At 33.3% G+C, this 12903-nt stretch overlaps 1 protein-coding gene across 2 annotated transcripts in view; it reads left to right on the forward strand.

The window, feature by feature from the left end:
- Vps50 (VPS50 subunit of EARP/GARPII complex) overlaps positions 1-12903 on the forward strand; it is a 116729-nt gene that overhangs the window by 40064 nt on the left and 63762 nt on the right. For both annotated transcript variants that reach the window (XM_076861192.2, XM_076861202.2), the window contains exons 13-14: positions 6433-6565; positions 9467-9558. In XM_076861192.2, coding sequence (XP_076717307.1) covers positions 6433-6565; positions 9467-9558 — 225 coding nt within the window. The remainder of the gene's footprint in view (positions 1-6432; positions 6566-9466; positions 9559-12903) is intronic.

A 12903-nucleotide genomic window follows, 5' to 3' on the forward strand; every position in this document is an offset into this window, starting at 1 on the left:
CAGCATCTGCTTTGCTACCTTTCCCTGAACACATGAATGTTGTTTATTATTTTTTTTTATTTCATAGCTTAATTGTCAGGTACCAGAAAGTAGCAAGTGAAAAATAATTTGTGTTGTTTATCACCCAGGCATGTTTGGGATGTTAAGAAAATTAAACTGGGACATTTATAGCCTGTTGAAGTTAATTTTCTTTTAAAGGTGAGGACCTTTCTTTTTTTGCTGACTGCTACCAATATTTGAATATTGATCCAAGAGAGCAATCTTTACAGTTCAGGGAATGCTATTATTTATTTGAGGGCTTGCTCAGGTCATTTCTAGAATAAACTAAGAATTTAGCTGCCAGATCTATTCTTTTTTTTACAAATACATGGTGTCTTGCCAAACAGGAACACTTTATATGGATGGGTCCAGGGATATCAGGGAAATACTGTATCCAATGGCATGAGAATAAGAGAGCACAGGGCAGGTGAAAGAACAGTGGATTTTGGGGCCTGGTTTATTGGGATTCAGGATGGTGGTTTCACTGTTTGTAGTGTACCCAGGGATTAATGAATTACTAAGGAGCTTGTGACTTTTCTCTCTTGAATGGAAATGGAGGGATTCTCTGTTCTCTTGAACCCAACTTAGGTGTGGCAAGACCTCTCTGCTGCATAAGAACCCTTCAAATTAATTAGCCTGCAGCTGGGTGATTTGGGGGAAAGGAAGTGGGGTAAAAATAAAGGACTAACCTTTAAAGGGTAGAAACAAAAAGTAGCTTATTGTGAAAAACTATTTTGAAACCTGCCCTCCCAAGATCTATTCTTTATTCGATAGTGATTTTATTGTGATCTCAGCACAGGAATTAACAGCATTTTGTTAGTTGATGACTATAAGTGCTATGCTTATTTTATATTATTAAGCTGTCTGTTGTGTCAAACAGACAAAATAATGTTTTAAGGATATCCTTAAGAATTTTAATTTAACAGCAGTTAGAAAAACTTGAGAATGATACTAAAAGAGCATGTTCTATTTCACAATTTAGCAATGCTGGTTACCTAGCTCCAAGTTGGGATCATTTATATTATGTTGTCTTTATATGTATAAACATATTTAATATTAATAACAAAGTGCCTGGTAGATGAGAATGATTTTTTTCTCCATCATACATTTGAATTTTCAAATCATGAATGAGTCCAGTCAGGTGCAAGGACAGTTTTGCTAAAAGCATATACACATATATATTTTTTAATCTATAGAGTGTCATAGAGACTCTAGGTGATTTGCTTTAACCATTGGGATTTATATACATGAAATGATATGCAGAAGTCCTGACCAAGTCGTCACAAGGTTAGTTCCCAAGTACAAACAGGTTCTCTCCAGTTCAGTGCTCTTTCAGCTATTTGGTCCTATTTCTCTGGTTTCCTGTGGTTAGAAAGTACTTTAAAATGTTTAGATTTTTAGCAGCTTGGCACTTACAGAAGTAATCAGAGATTAGAAGGGTCTTGTAAATGTATGGCTCAGGCATTTAATTAGGATACAGTCCCACACATTTTTGGTTCCTTGGGCCTTAGTGCTGTTTTGAGCAGCAGCACATTTCCAGAGTCTTAGTAAATGTCCCAGCATCTTCTGGTGATGGGAGCTCACAGTGCTAACAGCATTCATCTAACAATAGTAATAACCCTTTATTGTTTTGATATGTGTGTGTGTGTGTGTGTGTGTGTGTAGGATGGGGCACTGTGAGTTTTGGATTTCTGTGAGGAAGCCAAAACATCTGTTCTCTTTGTGCTTGTCAGGATATGATTAGAGTGCTAAACCTAAATGTGAAACAAGAACAAAATAATGCTTTAGGGCTGGGGTTGTAGCTCAGTGGTAGAGTACTTGACCTAGCACTGGGTTGATCTTCAGCACCACATAAAAATAAATAAATAAAATAGAGGTATTGTGTTCATCTATTAACTATTTTTTTAAAATAATGCTTTAATGATATCTCTGTGGATTTTCATTTTGATAGTTAAATTAAAAATAGCATCTTTCTCAAATTTTTATAAGATTTGGAAATGGAGAGTTCTAGTAGGTATAAAAGTAAATTATATAATAAGTAAAAGAGTAACTCAGTAGCCTCTTTTTTCATTTTTATCACATGACATTTAACCAATAAATGTAAAGATGTCAAAAGATGACATTCTTTCATTGTGTGCTTCACATTTGGAAAGGAGACTTATATTTATGGCGAGATTTATACTATTCTTTGAAAGTGGCCTACATTCATTGTTTATAATCAAGGCTCACATGTTGCTACTTTTGATAAGTTCTTCATTTTAGTTTTGATCAGATAAGTCGGTTAAGATGGTTGATAATATAGATGAGAGTGCCAAATGTTAACTGTGAACTGATAAGAATGAAATGGGAAATATGTTTGTGGATTTTGTGACTGCATTGCTCAAGATTGGATTTAGCAGCCTATTTTGATGTTCCAGTTGGGAAGCATGGTAGAAACATGTTGAACTTTTGTATCGTATTATCTGGATTTGTGAATCATCTCTAAATCCCACACCCTAGGATATTTTTTACCTTTTAGGATCACCAATGTTATGAGACATATGTGTCTTCTCTGTAGAGGATATGAATTTTTTTTCTTAGGTTACTTAAAGTATCCCTTCTTTTCTGTATACTTTTTTAGAAATATTTCTCAAAAACTTGTACTGTTTTTTATACTTAACCACACAACTTTCAACTAAAGATGAAAGTAGAAAAATAACTATAGAACACAGAGAAGTATTGGTAATTAAATTTCTCTTTTCTATCTGCTCTTACGAAAAAATTCAAGGCATGAAATTTGGTTCTTTGGGGTGTCTTACTGTGTGGATATTTTCTAAATTTAAGACTTTCATTCCTATTTTCATGTGATGTAAACACAGAAGGGGAGTTAAAATATAATGCTCTTCTGTCATGAGATATTTTTGGTGCTCTGTCAAGCAAGTCTCCCCTTAGTGGGAACTTGAACTAAGTTTTAATGTTAGGAATTTAGTAATTAATGAATGACTCAAATCAGTAATGAGATATCTGTTTGATCATGATTCACACATGTCTGTGTAATAATAAGATTCTGTATTTGAAATTTGGAGGTGATTTCAAAATACTAACTAGTTGCAAATGATCTTAAGTATATGGTAGTAAAAGCCTGAGAAAGATATGTTACTGAGAGTTGACACTAGTTGGTTGCATGGTGTAATGGAAGGTGGTACCACATTAACATAAGATCAATGTAGCTGGTTCCCAGCATAGTCTTCTATACAGAGATTAATATATCTGGGCTTAAATCTATTGAAAACATTATTTTATCTATCCCATTTTACTTTTCTTCTGTAAGTTGTTTATTATGTGTGTATAATAAATTTAGTAAGATGGTCTCTACATTTGTATTCTATTTTAGAATACAAACTTAGGCAAGGATTATTTAGTTAACTGGTAGTAAGTATGTCATGGTCTTATGCTTCTACATATGAATATATTTGAAGATAATAAAATTTGAGTTCTTTTGGGAGACTCAGGTAAGTTTAGTGGTTTCACTAGATCTATGAATCATTTATACTTAAATCATTGAGAAAAAGGCTTGCTATACTTCACTACATAATTTCAACCTTTTTTGAATAAGAATTTACATGTATGTCCATGTGTGTATATCTCATATAAATCCACTAAACTTCAGCAAACCCCAAAGTGATAGCCCTAGGAAAGGATCTCCTCTGATTCCTCAAGTAAATAGGCAGATAATGTAGTTATACAGTGGTTGGGTGGAGAATAGAAGGTGCTAGGTCTGTTTTAATTTTCTGGTTTGTTAAACTGTGACAAGTATAATAGAAATTAATTGGTGGACTATAACATAGTTATTTGTATAGTAATAATTTTTCTTTGGCAAAAAAATAAGACTAATACTGCCTTTCCCTTATCTACCAGAAAGAATGTTGGGATATACTTAGATTAAATATATTTGCATAATACAAATATAAATTTATGCAAAGTCGAGTTTATGAAATTTAGAAAAATCTACATGTAAAGGAGTACCTTTATTCAAGTGAATGATTACTGAGTCAAAGCCCAGAACTTTTTGTGACTTTTGCTTTTCTTTGCCATCTTTCTTTAGCCATTTCCTGACCTTGTGCATCAGTATTGTCTTTCAGTATCTGTGTGTGAAATAAGAGGTAGATTATGTTTAATGATGTGCTAAAATAAACAAAGGAAAAAGGAGTAAGACCAGTTTATTGTAAAAGTAGCAATTATAAAAGCAAGCATGAGAAGTTAACCCCAAATAATTTTTCATAGCTGCACAGTCCTCATTTGTGTTTATGAATGATATTTTAGTTTATTTTACCAGTCTTCTTGTTTGAACATTTAGATAGATGTCATTATTTTGTATTTGCAAATAATCCTTTAATGACTAACCTTGTGCATATGCATTTCACATTGCTTAAGGTATATCTTCAGGATAATCATTTCTACAAGTGGGATTCCTGGGTAGAAGGGAAAATACATATGCTGTTTTGTTATGTGATGCTAATTTCCTTTCCTTGAGGTTGTACTATTTTTCATTTTCACTAGCATTATATCAGAAATCTGTCTTTTCACAGCCTTGCCACAGACTGTATAATATAGAGGTAAATAAAGCCAGACAGGTTTTAATCAGTGTTATACTCTTCCAGTAGAATGGTGTCCAGTTTGAACTGACCTCAACTTTGTTTTGTATAAAGGCGATTAGACATTTTAAAGGGACTCCCCTTAAAAGTGGGGATACAAAGAAGGGTCATAGGGAGTCAAGAAGTGAAAAATTGCAGAAGAGCTAGAAATGGGGCTATTCCATGTGAAACCCATTTAGATTTGCTGACTGCTCCTTATGGAAATTCCTAGGTTTCTATCTTTCCCTGGAGACAGGGAGACAATGGCCTCATCCTCAGGTGTTAACTGAAATAAACAGTAAATTCTTTAGGTAGCCTTGAGTTTTCTGAGGCAGGCATTTTAAGGGGTCTGGTGTCATCCTAGGGACCTGACCTTGAGCCATTAGCAACCATGGTAGTGTGTTTTCAGATCTTTTTAGACCAAAGTTCGGGCCCCCTTGTAAAGTATTCAGAAGATCCTGGCTAAAGTTTGGTTAAGGAGAGGGCAGCTTTAAAATTTAAAATTTTAAAATTAAAATTTTCACTAATGTGATGAATGAGAATTTTGTGTCTTATTGTGAAGTTCATGTACATTCTTTCCATTTTTCTATAACACTTTTTGCTTATTTTTTCCAAACATTTGTCATTGTTGTTGTTGAGATAGGATCTTGCTATGGTGCTCAAACTGGCCTTGAACTTCTAGGTTCAGGCTATTCTCCTGTCTTAGCTTCCCAAGTAACAGGAACTGTATCCACTGTATCCAGCTTCCCAAACTTTTAAGAGCTCTTTATAGATATAGATTATTAGTTCTTTAATGTGAATATATGCTGTGACTATCTTACAAGTTTATCACTTGTCTCTTGACTTTGTAGTATTTTTTTGCCATGCAAATTTTTTTTATTTCATTATTTATTTATTTACTTGTAGTTGGACACATACCTTTATTTTATTTATTATATGTGGTGCTGAAATTGAACCCAGGGCCTTGCACATGCTAGACGAATGCTCTACCACTGAGCTACAACCCTAGCCCAAGTTTTCATTTTTATGTAATAAAATTTATCAACATTACCTCTGAATTTCAAGTTGTAAATAAAAGAGCTTTCCTCTTTATAAAGGTTAGACAGGATTTTATTCATGTTTTCTTTAGGTGCTATTATAATTTTATTATTTTTTTCTTGTTTAGTTTTTTTTATTTGCCTATTCTTTTGCTTTTCATTGTTTAGTTTTTTTTATTTGCCTATTCTGCTTTTCATTGTATTTTCTGGTCTATTTGCAAAATAACTGTCAATTATAGGATATCTATAGTCATATGATTTAAAGAATTTGTAGTTTGTCAAAGGTGATTACTTAAATTACACAAATGAAATCATTGAATTATAAATGCAGCCTCTATTTTACTGGTTGTTTCTCAGACCTAAGTTTAAATATAAAGGTGTCTGTGCATGTTTACAATTATGTCTTTGAGAAAGACATTTGGGGAGGTTTATACTGTAGTTTATGAGAATACTTTCTAATTCTGGTAATATCTTGTATTCTCCATAGTTCTGTGAGCATAACTGATTCATAGTATATGAACTGTCATTACTAATAAGTACTAAAAGGTCATGATGAAATGGGAATTACTTTAAAATTTTTTCTTACTATTGAATTTTCTCTTTAGGTATGTCAGTAGGAAAAATTTTCTTATTGTTAACTTTTCAAATGAATTTGATTAATAACATAACATTTTATTTGAATTAACTTCGAGTATAAAAGTAACATAATAATTTGAAAATTGGGCTGTTATCATTTTTTTCAGCATGTGACACCAGACAGCTATATTCCGTGTCTTGCCGACCTATGTAAAGCACTGTGGGAAGTAATGCTCAGCTATTACAGGACTATGGAATGGCATGAAAAGCATGACAGTGAGGAAACTGTTTCAGCTTCTGGTAGGAAATTATTTTATTTTAAAAATTAAAATATAAAATATGCCGCATCTCTAGAGTATGGATAAACAAAAGGGAAAAGGTGTTCCTTTACAATTTCAGATACTATTACAGTGACCATTGATTAAATAAATGTTCAGCAAAGAAAGTGATTCAGCTACTGCAAAAGCTCCATTACCTTTTGGAATTAACTGAACCAAAGGACTTTTTAAGTGACTGATAGTACCAGTTTCCAGGAGTATGTGCTGATGGCTTTTTTAATAGAGAAGGAGCTTTTTCTTAAAGGAGAAGGAGAAGGGGTAGGGGAGGAAGAAGGAGAAACAAAAAATATTTAAAAATATTATTATTAATGTCAAACTAAGTAAGACATTTGTCTACTTAAATTTACTATGAACTCAGTGCTAAATATTCAGTGTTAATCTATTTTTATACAGTTTTCAAGCTGTACTAATAAAATTAGATTCTAAGAATTAGTATGCTTTCCTTTCCAAAAATAAGAAAGTGAAACTTTGAAAAACTGTCATATAGAAGAGCTAAATTATTTACTAGCCATTTTATTTAAATTGCCTTATTTGTGTAGTTATATAACTTAAATTGGTTATCCTTAAACAAAAGCTGAGGTTAAGTATTCAAAATACTTTTTAAAACAACAAATTATATTATCAACATTTTGTTTAATGTGGATAAACTAAATAATACTGCACAAGTTTTTTGTATGTCAGATACAATTTAATGTAGCTATTTAATCAAGTTATTTTAGTACTTTCCAGTTTCTGAAGTACCTGGTTTCTATGGTTGGGTAGTACAGGAAACATCCAAATCTCACTGATTAAACATGGAATTTTGAAAGGTTGGAAGACACCCGTTTAAATTTCTTTCTTGACACAGAAGAGCCTCATAAATATAGAAAGCAAAAACTGAGAGGAAAATTCTGTGGATGGATCTTCATCTATTAAGAAACACTGTTGAAGAAGATAAAGGAAGGGAGAGGAGGAGAAGGCAGAGAGGATTAGCTATGAGCCAGGATTGTAGGTCTCTGGACAGGGGATGTAGCTCAAGTGTGGGTCACCTGCTTAGCCTGTGCAAGATCCTGAATGTGATCACTAGCAAGTCAACGATTGTTTAGACCAGACTGTTTTTACCCACCTTAAACTTAACCTTTGTACTACCTCTGGGAACACAGGCTGTGTAATTTGAGAGGCCTAGCTTCAAATTTTCACTGCCATGAGAACTGGAAGAAATTGTCTTCTCTAGTCTTCAGTTTGCGCCTTTAAATGGTAGGCTAACAAACAAAACAAAACAGAAAACCCAGAGTTAGGAAAGTATCTATCCTGCAGGGCTGCTGCTGTAAAGTTTAGAAGGATGTCAGGTTCTTCCGTTGGCTATTATAACTATCATGAAAGAGAATAGATCAAGAGATAATTATAACAACTATAATAATAATCCTGAGATGCCTATAGGGTCTTTTGTTTGTTTGTTTGTTTTAATTTAAGTGTCTTAGGAATTCCTGGGCTTACTGAGATTCCAGTTTTTCATAGGATTTGTCCTGTTTTGGCAACCTTTAAATTTTTCTAGATGTGGACACAACATATTAGCAACTCTTTTTTCTTTTTTAAATACATTAACGAGAAACCAAAAAAAAAGATGTAACAGAATTAACATACATTAGATATAAGAATTCATAAATATGTACAATAACTATGAGTCAATAAGTGTTTTAAGAATTTTTAAAAAAACAAATTCAGAGGACAATGTCTATGTATTCAACATGGTGAAGCTTGCTTGTTTTTTGCATTAGTTTAAGTTTACATTCATTGGAATACTGACTCAAAACTAATAGCCTTATATATTTATCTTCCTTACTAAAATTCCTTGACCCTGAACTTTACTTTTCAAGGCTATCTAGGACTCTAAAAATTCACTTGATAACCTGAAATTAATTCTTTCATATTCACATTCAGGAATAAAATTGTAGGGATCAGTAATTTGAAAATTATTCTTCATAGAACTTCATAAAGCTGCAGAGAACTCGTAAAATTCACCTGCCACAGCTCAGTACTGATACTATTTGGAATTCTAATACTTTAGCATTCTAAATAAAATTCTAAAGCTGCAGTTGAGGCACTTCCCTAAGCTGCTTTGTCTATAATGGCCAAATTTGCATTTCATTTAAGTTCTAGGAATGCTCAGAAGTCAACTAGGTAGGCGTCTGTGGTCTGGCTGTGCAAGGGCCTTTTTCTGGTTACCAGTGGATAACCTGCTAACCTAAAAAGAGATGACAATAGACTTTGTTGTATTCACAGAAAAAATGTACTCTCTTTAATATAAATGAATATATGTGTTTCCAGTTCCTTGGGGGAATTTCTTTTGAGGTAGATTGTTGATCTTACCTGTTGAACTTTACATTGTTAGATAATTTATAATGAATACTACTATTATTTATTATGAAAAATATAAAATTATGCATCATCACTTGATTGTATGAGTAATTATGCAATCTTCATTCTTATTGATGTTCCTATTAATTAGTAGTTTAGTTAATTGGTCCTGTAATGCCCTTACCCCAGCCTGTCATGTGGTCTTGGAGTAGGCAGTATGTGACCATTAAGAACCTGATCTCTGGGACCCTACTACCTATGTTAGAAACCCAAATCCAGTCATTTATGATTGAATAGTCTCAGGTATCTTTAGCATTTCATTGACTAGAATTATCTATCTTATGAATGGGTTTAGTCCTAATACCTGTATTTTGATATTATTTTGGGTATAAATATTAAACATGCTTTCTGTATTTTTTGTTTTCCAAATAACTCCATCTGATTTCTCACAAGTCACATGGAGTTATTTGAAAAACAAAAAATTGTTAAATTAAATCTAAAAATACATATTATATTTTACTTTCAGAAGGAAGTAATGTGATGGGTACTGAAGAAACCAACTTTGATCGTGGCTATGTGAAAAAGAAGTTAGAACATGGACTTACACGAATATGGCAGGTTTGGTTTTTTAAAATTATTTTTTTCAGAGAAGTAATAGAAATCTTCATGTCAAAATTGTTTTAAAAATAATTTCTGAAATTTTCTGTATTTGTATCTTTACAGATTTAAAATATGTTAATTTTTCTTTGGAACAAGGTTGTCATTTAATTTAATTTCTGTAATTTAGTTGGCAATTATACTGGTCTACAAGTGACAGTAGAAAAAAGTCTTTTAGTTTAAAAATGTTCCTAGAAAAATATTCATGAATTTCTGATTACATTTTTGATATTCTAGTCCTCACAAACTTATGCTTTCCTAAAGAATTTTGTTTTTTTTAAAATTGAGATGTTCTGCTTATTATTTTTTTCATTTATTCATCTTTTCTTAATTATTTTCTCATAATTTTAGGAAAAGAATAAGTAAGTGACCTATGTAGGTTAGAAACACTAATGAAAACTTTTCTTTTCAATGAGCTTTATGCCTTTCAGGGAATCTTCCATGCTTATTGGCTGAAGATATATGTTTTAGTCCATTTGAGCTGCTGTATATAACAAATATGCTAGACTAGGTAGTTTAGAAACAACAGATATTTGTTTCTCACAGTTCTGGAAGCTGGGAAATTTATGATCAAGGCTCTGGCCGATTTGGTCTCTGGCAACAACCTGGTTCCCTTGTTCCCTTGTCCTTATTCATAGGTGGTGTTTTACTGCTCTGCCCTTACATGGTGGGAACAGAAAGGGATATCCCTCTGGCATCTTTTATAGTGGCACTAATTCCATTCATGAGGGCTTTACCTTCAAGACCTCACAATGTCCCCACATCCTAATACCATTACCTTGGAGGTTAGGATTTCAACCTGAATTTTGTGAGGGTCCAAACATTGAGATCACAGCAATATCTTAAGTTTTTTTTTCCGTTTAGTGGCTCAGTTGTCATAATCAGATAATATTTTAATTTATTAAAATTTGGTACTTCCCAGATAAAAGTGTAATTTCTTTTTTTTTTATTGTTGGTTGTTCAAAACATTACATAGTTCTTGATATATCATATTTCACACTTTGATTCAAGTGGGTTATGAACTCCCATTTTTACCCCGTATACAAATTGCAGAATCACATCAGTTACACTTCCATTGATTTATATATTGCCATACTAGTGTCTGTTGTATTCTGCTGCCTTTCCTATCCTTTACTATCCCCCTCCCCTCCCCTTCCCTCCCCTCTTCTCTCTCTACCCGCTCTACTGCAGTTCATATCTCCCCCTTGTATTATTTTTCCCTTTCCCCTCGCTTCCTCTTGTATGTAATTTTGTATAACACTGAGGGTCTCCTTCCATTTCCATGCAATTTCCCTTCTCCCTCCCTTTCCCTCCCACCTCTCATCCCTGTTTAATGTTAATCTTCTTCTCATGCTCTTCGTCCCTACTCTGTTCTTAGTTACTCTCCTTATATCAAAGAAGACATTTGGCATTTGTTTTTTAGGGATTGGCTGGCTTCACTTAGCATAATCTGCTCTAATGCCATCCATTTCCCTCCAAATTCTATGATTTTGTCATTTTTGAATGCAGAGTAATACTCCATTGTGTATAAATGCCCCATTTTTTTTTTTATCCATTCGTCTATTGAAGGGCATCTAGGTTGGTTCCACAGTCTTGCTATTGTGAATTGTGCTGCTATGAACATCGATGTAGCAGTGTCCCTGTAGCATGCTCTATTTAGGTCTTTAGGGAATAGACCGAGAAGGGGAATAGCTGGGTCAAATGTAAAAGTGTAATTTCTTAGAGGGTAAGTCTTCTTGGAAATTCTTGGAACCTTGGAAGATTGTAGACCTTTTGACCATGGTATAGCCTTTTAAAATGTGTTGATTTTTTTTTTTTTTTGTGAAACTGATTTTTAGTTTGACCACTTTTAAATGGGATTTCTCTTGAAAAAACAATCATTTAGGAAAAACAAATCTCCTAAAATACCACTTAATATTTATAATTTAGTATTCTAATTTTTTATAATTTTATAGTAGATATGCTATTTTAATTTATAATTTAAAATATATTTATATGACCGTTGTAAGAGCTTTGACTTTTATATTTCCTCTTATAATCACTTTGAACTAATTTTAAATTTATCATTAATGTGGATTCGGGCCACTTTTTTGGAAAATTATGTATAAGAAAAGAAAAATCTTATATCAACTAAATATACACCCAGGGTCAGATGAGTTGTTTCTGGTTTAGTCTCCTAATAGACCCTCATTGAACTTAGTTGAAATTATAGCATGTTTTAGTTAGCTTCGTCAGCACTCTGACCAAAGAGCCTGATGAGAGCAACTTAAAGGAGGAAGAAAAGATTATTTTAGCTTATGGTTTCAGAGGTTTAGTCCACAGTGAGCCTAATTCCTTTCCCTGGGCCCAAAGTCAGATAGAATATCTTGGTGGAAGGTTATGGCAGAGCAAAAGCTGCTGAGGACATGAAAGAGAGAAAGATAGTCAGTGCTCTCCTCACCAGGGACAAAATACATACTCCAAAGGCACACCCCCAGTGACCTACCTCCCCCAGCCACATCTTGCCTGCCTGCAGTTACCACCCAATTGAGCCACAACAGTGGATTAATACCCAGTAGATTGCATCTCTCATAATCTAATCATTTCACTTGTAAATATTCTTGTGTTGTCACATACATGAGCTTTTGAGGAGATATCTCATATCTAAACCATAACAGCTTCCATGGTATAATTTCTGGTAATGCAGTGTATTTTGAAACACCTGGCATTTTTCATAGCTAGTTTCCATTCAATCTGACAACCTGATGGCTTTCATGATATAGGAAAATCTGTTAAATATAAAGTTTAATAAACCCTTTTCGCTTAAGCATTTGGACAGTTAATGGAAACCACTTTGCTTTTAAATATAGATAATTGTATTTTAGCTTTCAAGCATTGGAGTAGTTTTGCCACCACCACTCCTCAGATTCCTCTGCATCCTCAAGCCCACTTCTCAGCCTATTCTTGGTCAGGACTTTGTGTACTTTAGGAACTCATGGAATGTTTATTAAATTAAAATTATAGGGCTCAGTGCTATTGAAAAAAAGCAAAAGCTCTGAAAAACTTACTTTTTTATTTTGGTAACAGTCAGCAGGCAAAATGTGACCTGAATTGAATTTGTTTGGTAATAGAACCTGACCAGCATTGTCTTTTTAAGGTATCGATAGTACTTACTTATTGCATTTAAGTGAACATTCATATGTTGTGGGAGTATTAATGCATTTGATTTGGGGATTTTGCTGCAGACCCTAGTGTAGGGATATTAATGTTATATTGACTTTATTACCTTTCTAACATCTGAAATCCTGAATTACAAAGCATACTTGG

Source organism: Callospermophilus lateralis, chromosome 1 (assembly GCF_048772815.1).
Source record: "Callospermophilus lateralis isolate mCalLat2 chromosome 1, mCalLat2.hap1, whole genome shotgun sequence".
Classification (NCBI taxonomy): domain Eukaryota; kingdom Metazoa; phylum Chordata; class Mammalia; order Rodentia; family Sciuridae; genus Callospermophilus; species Callospermophilus lateralis.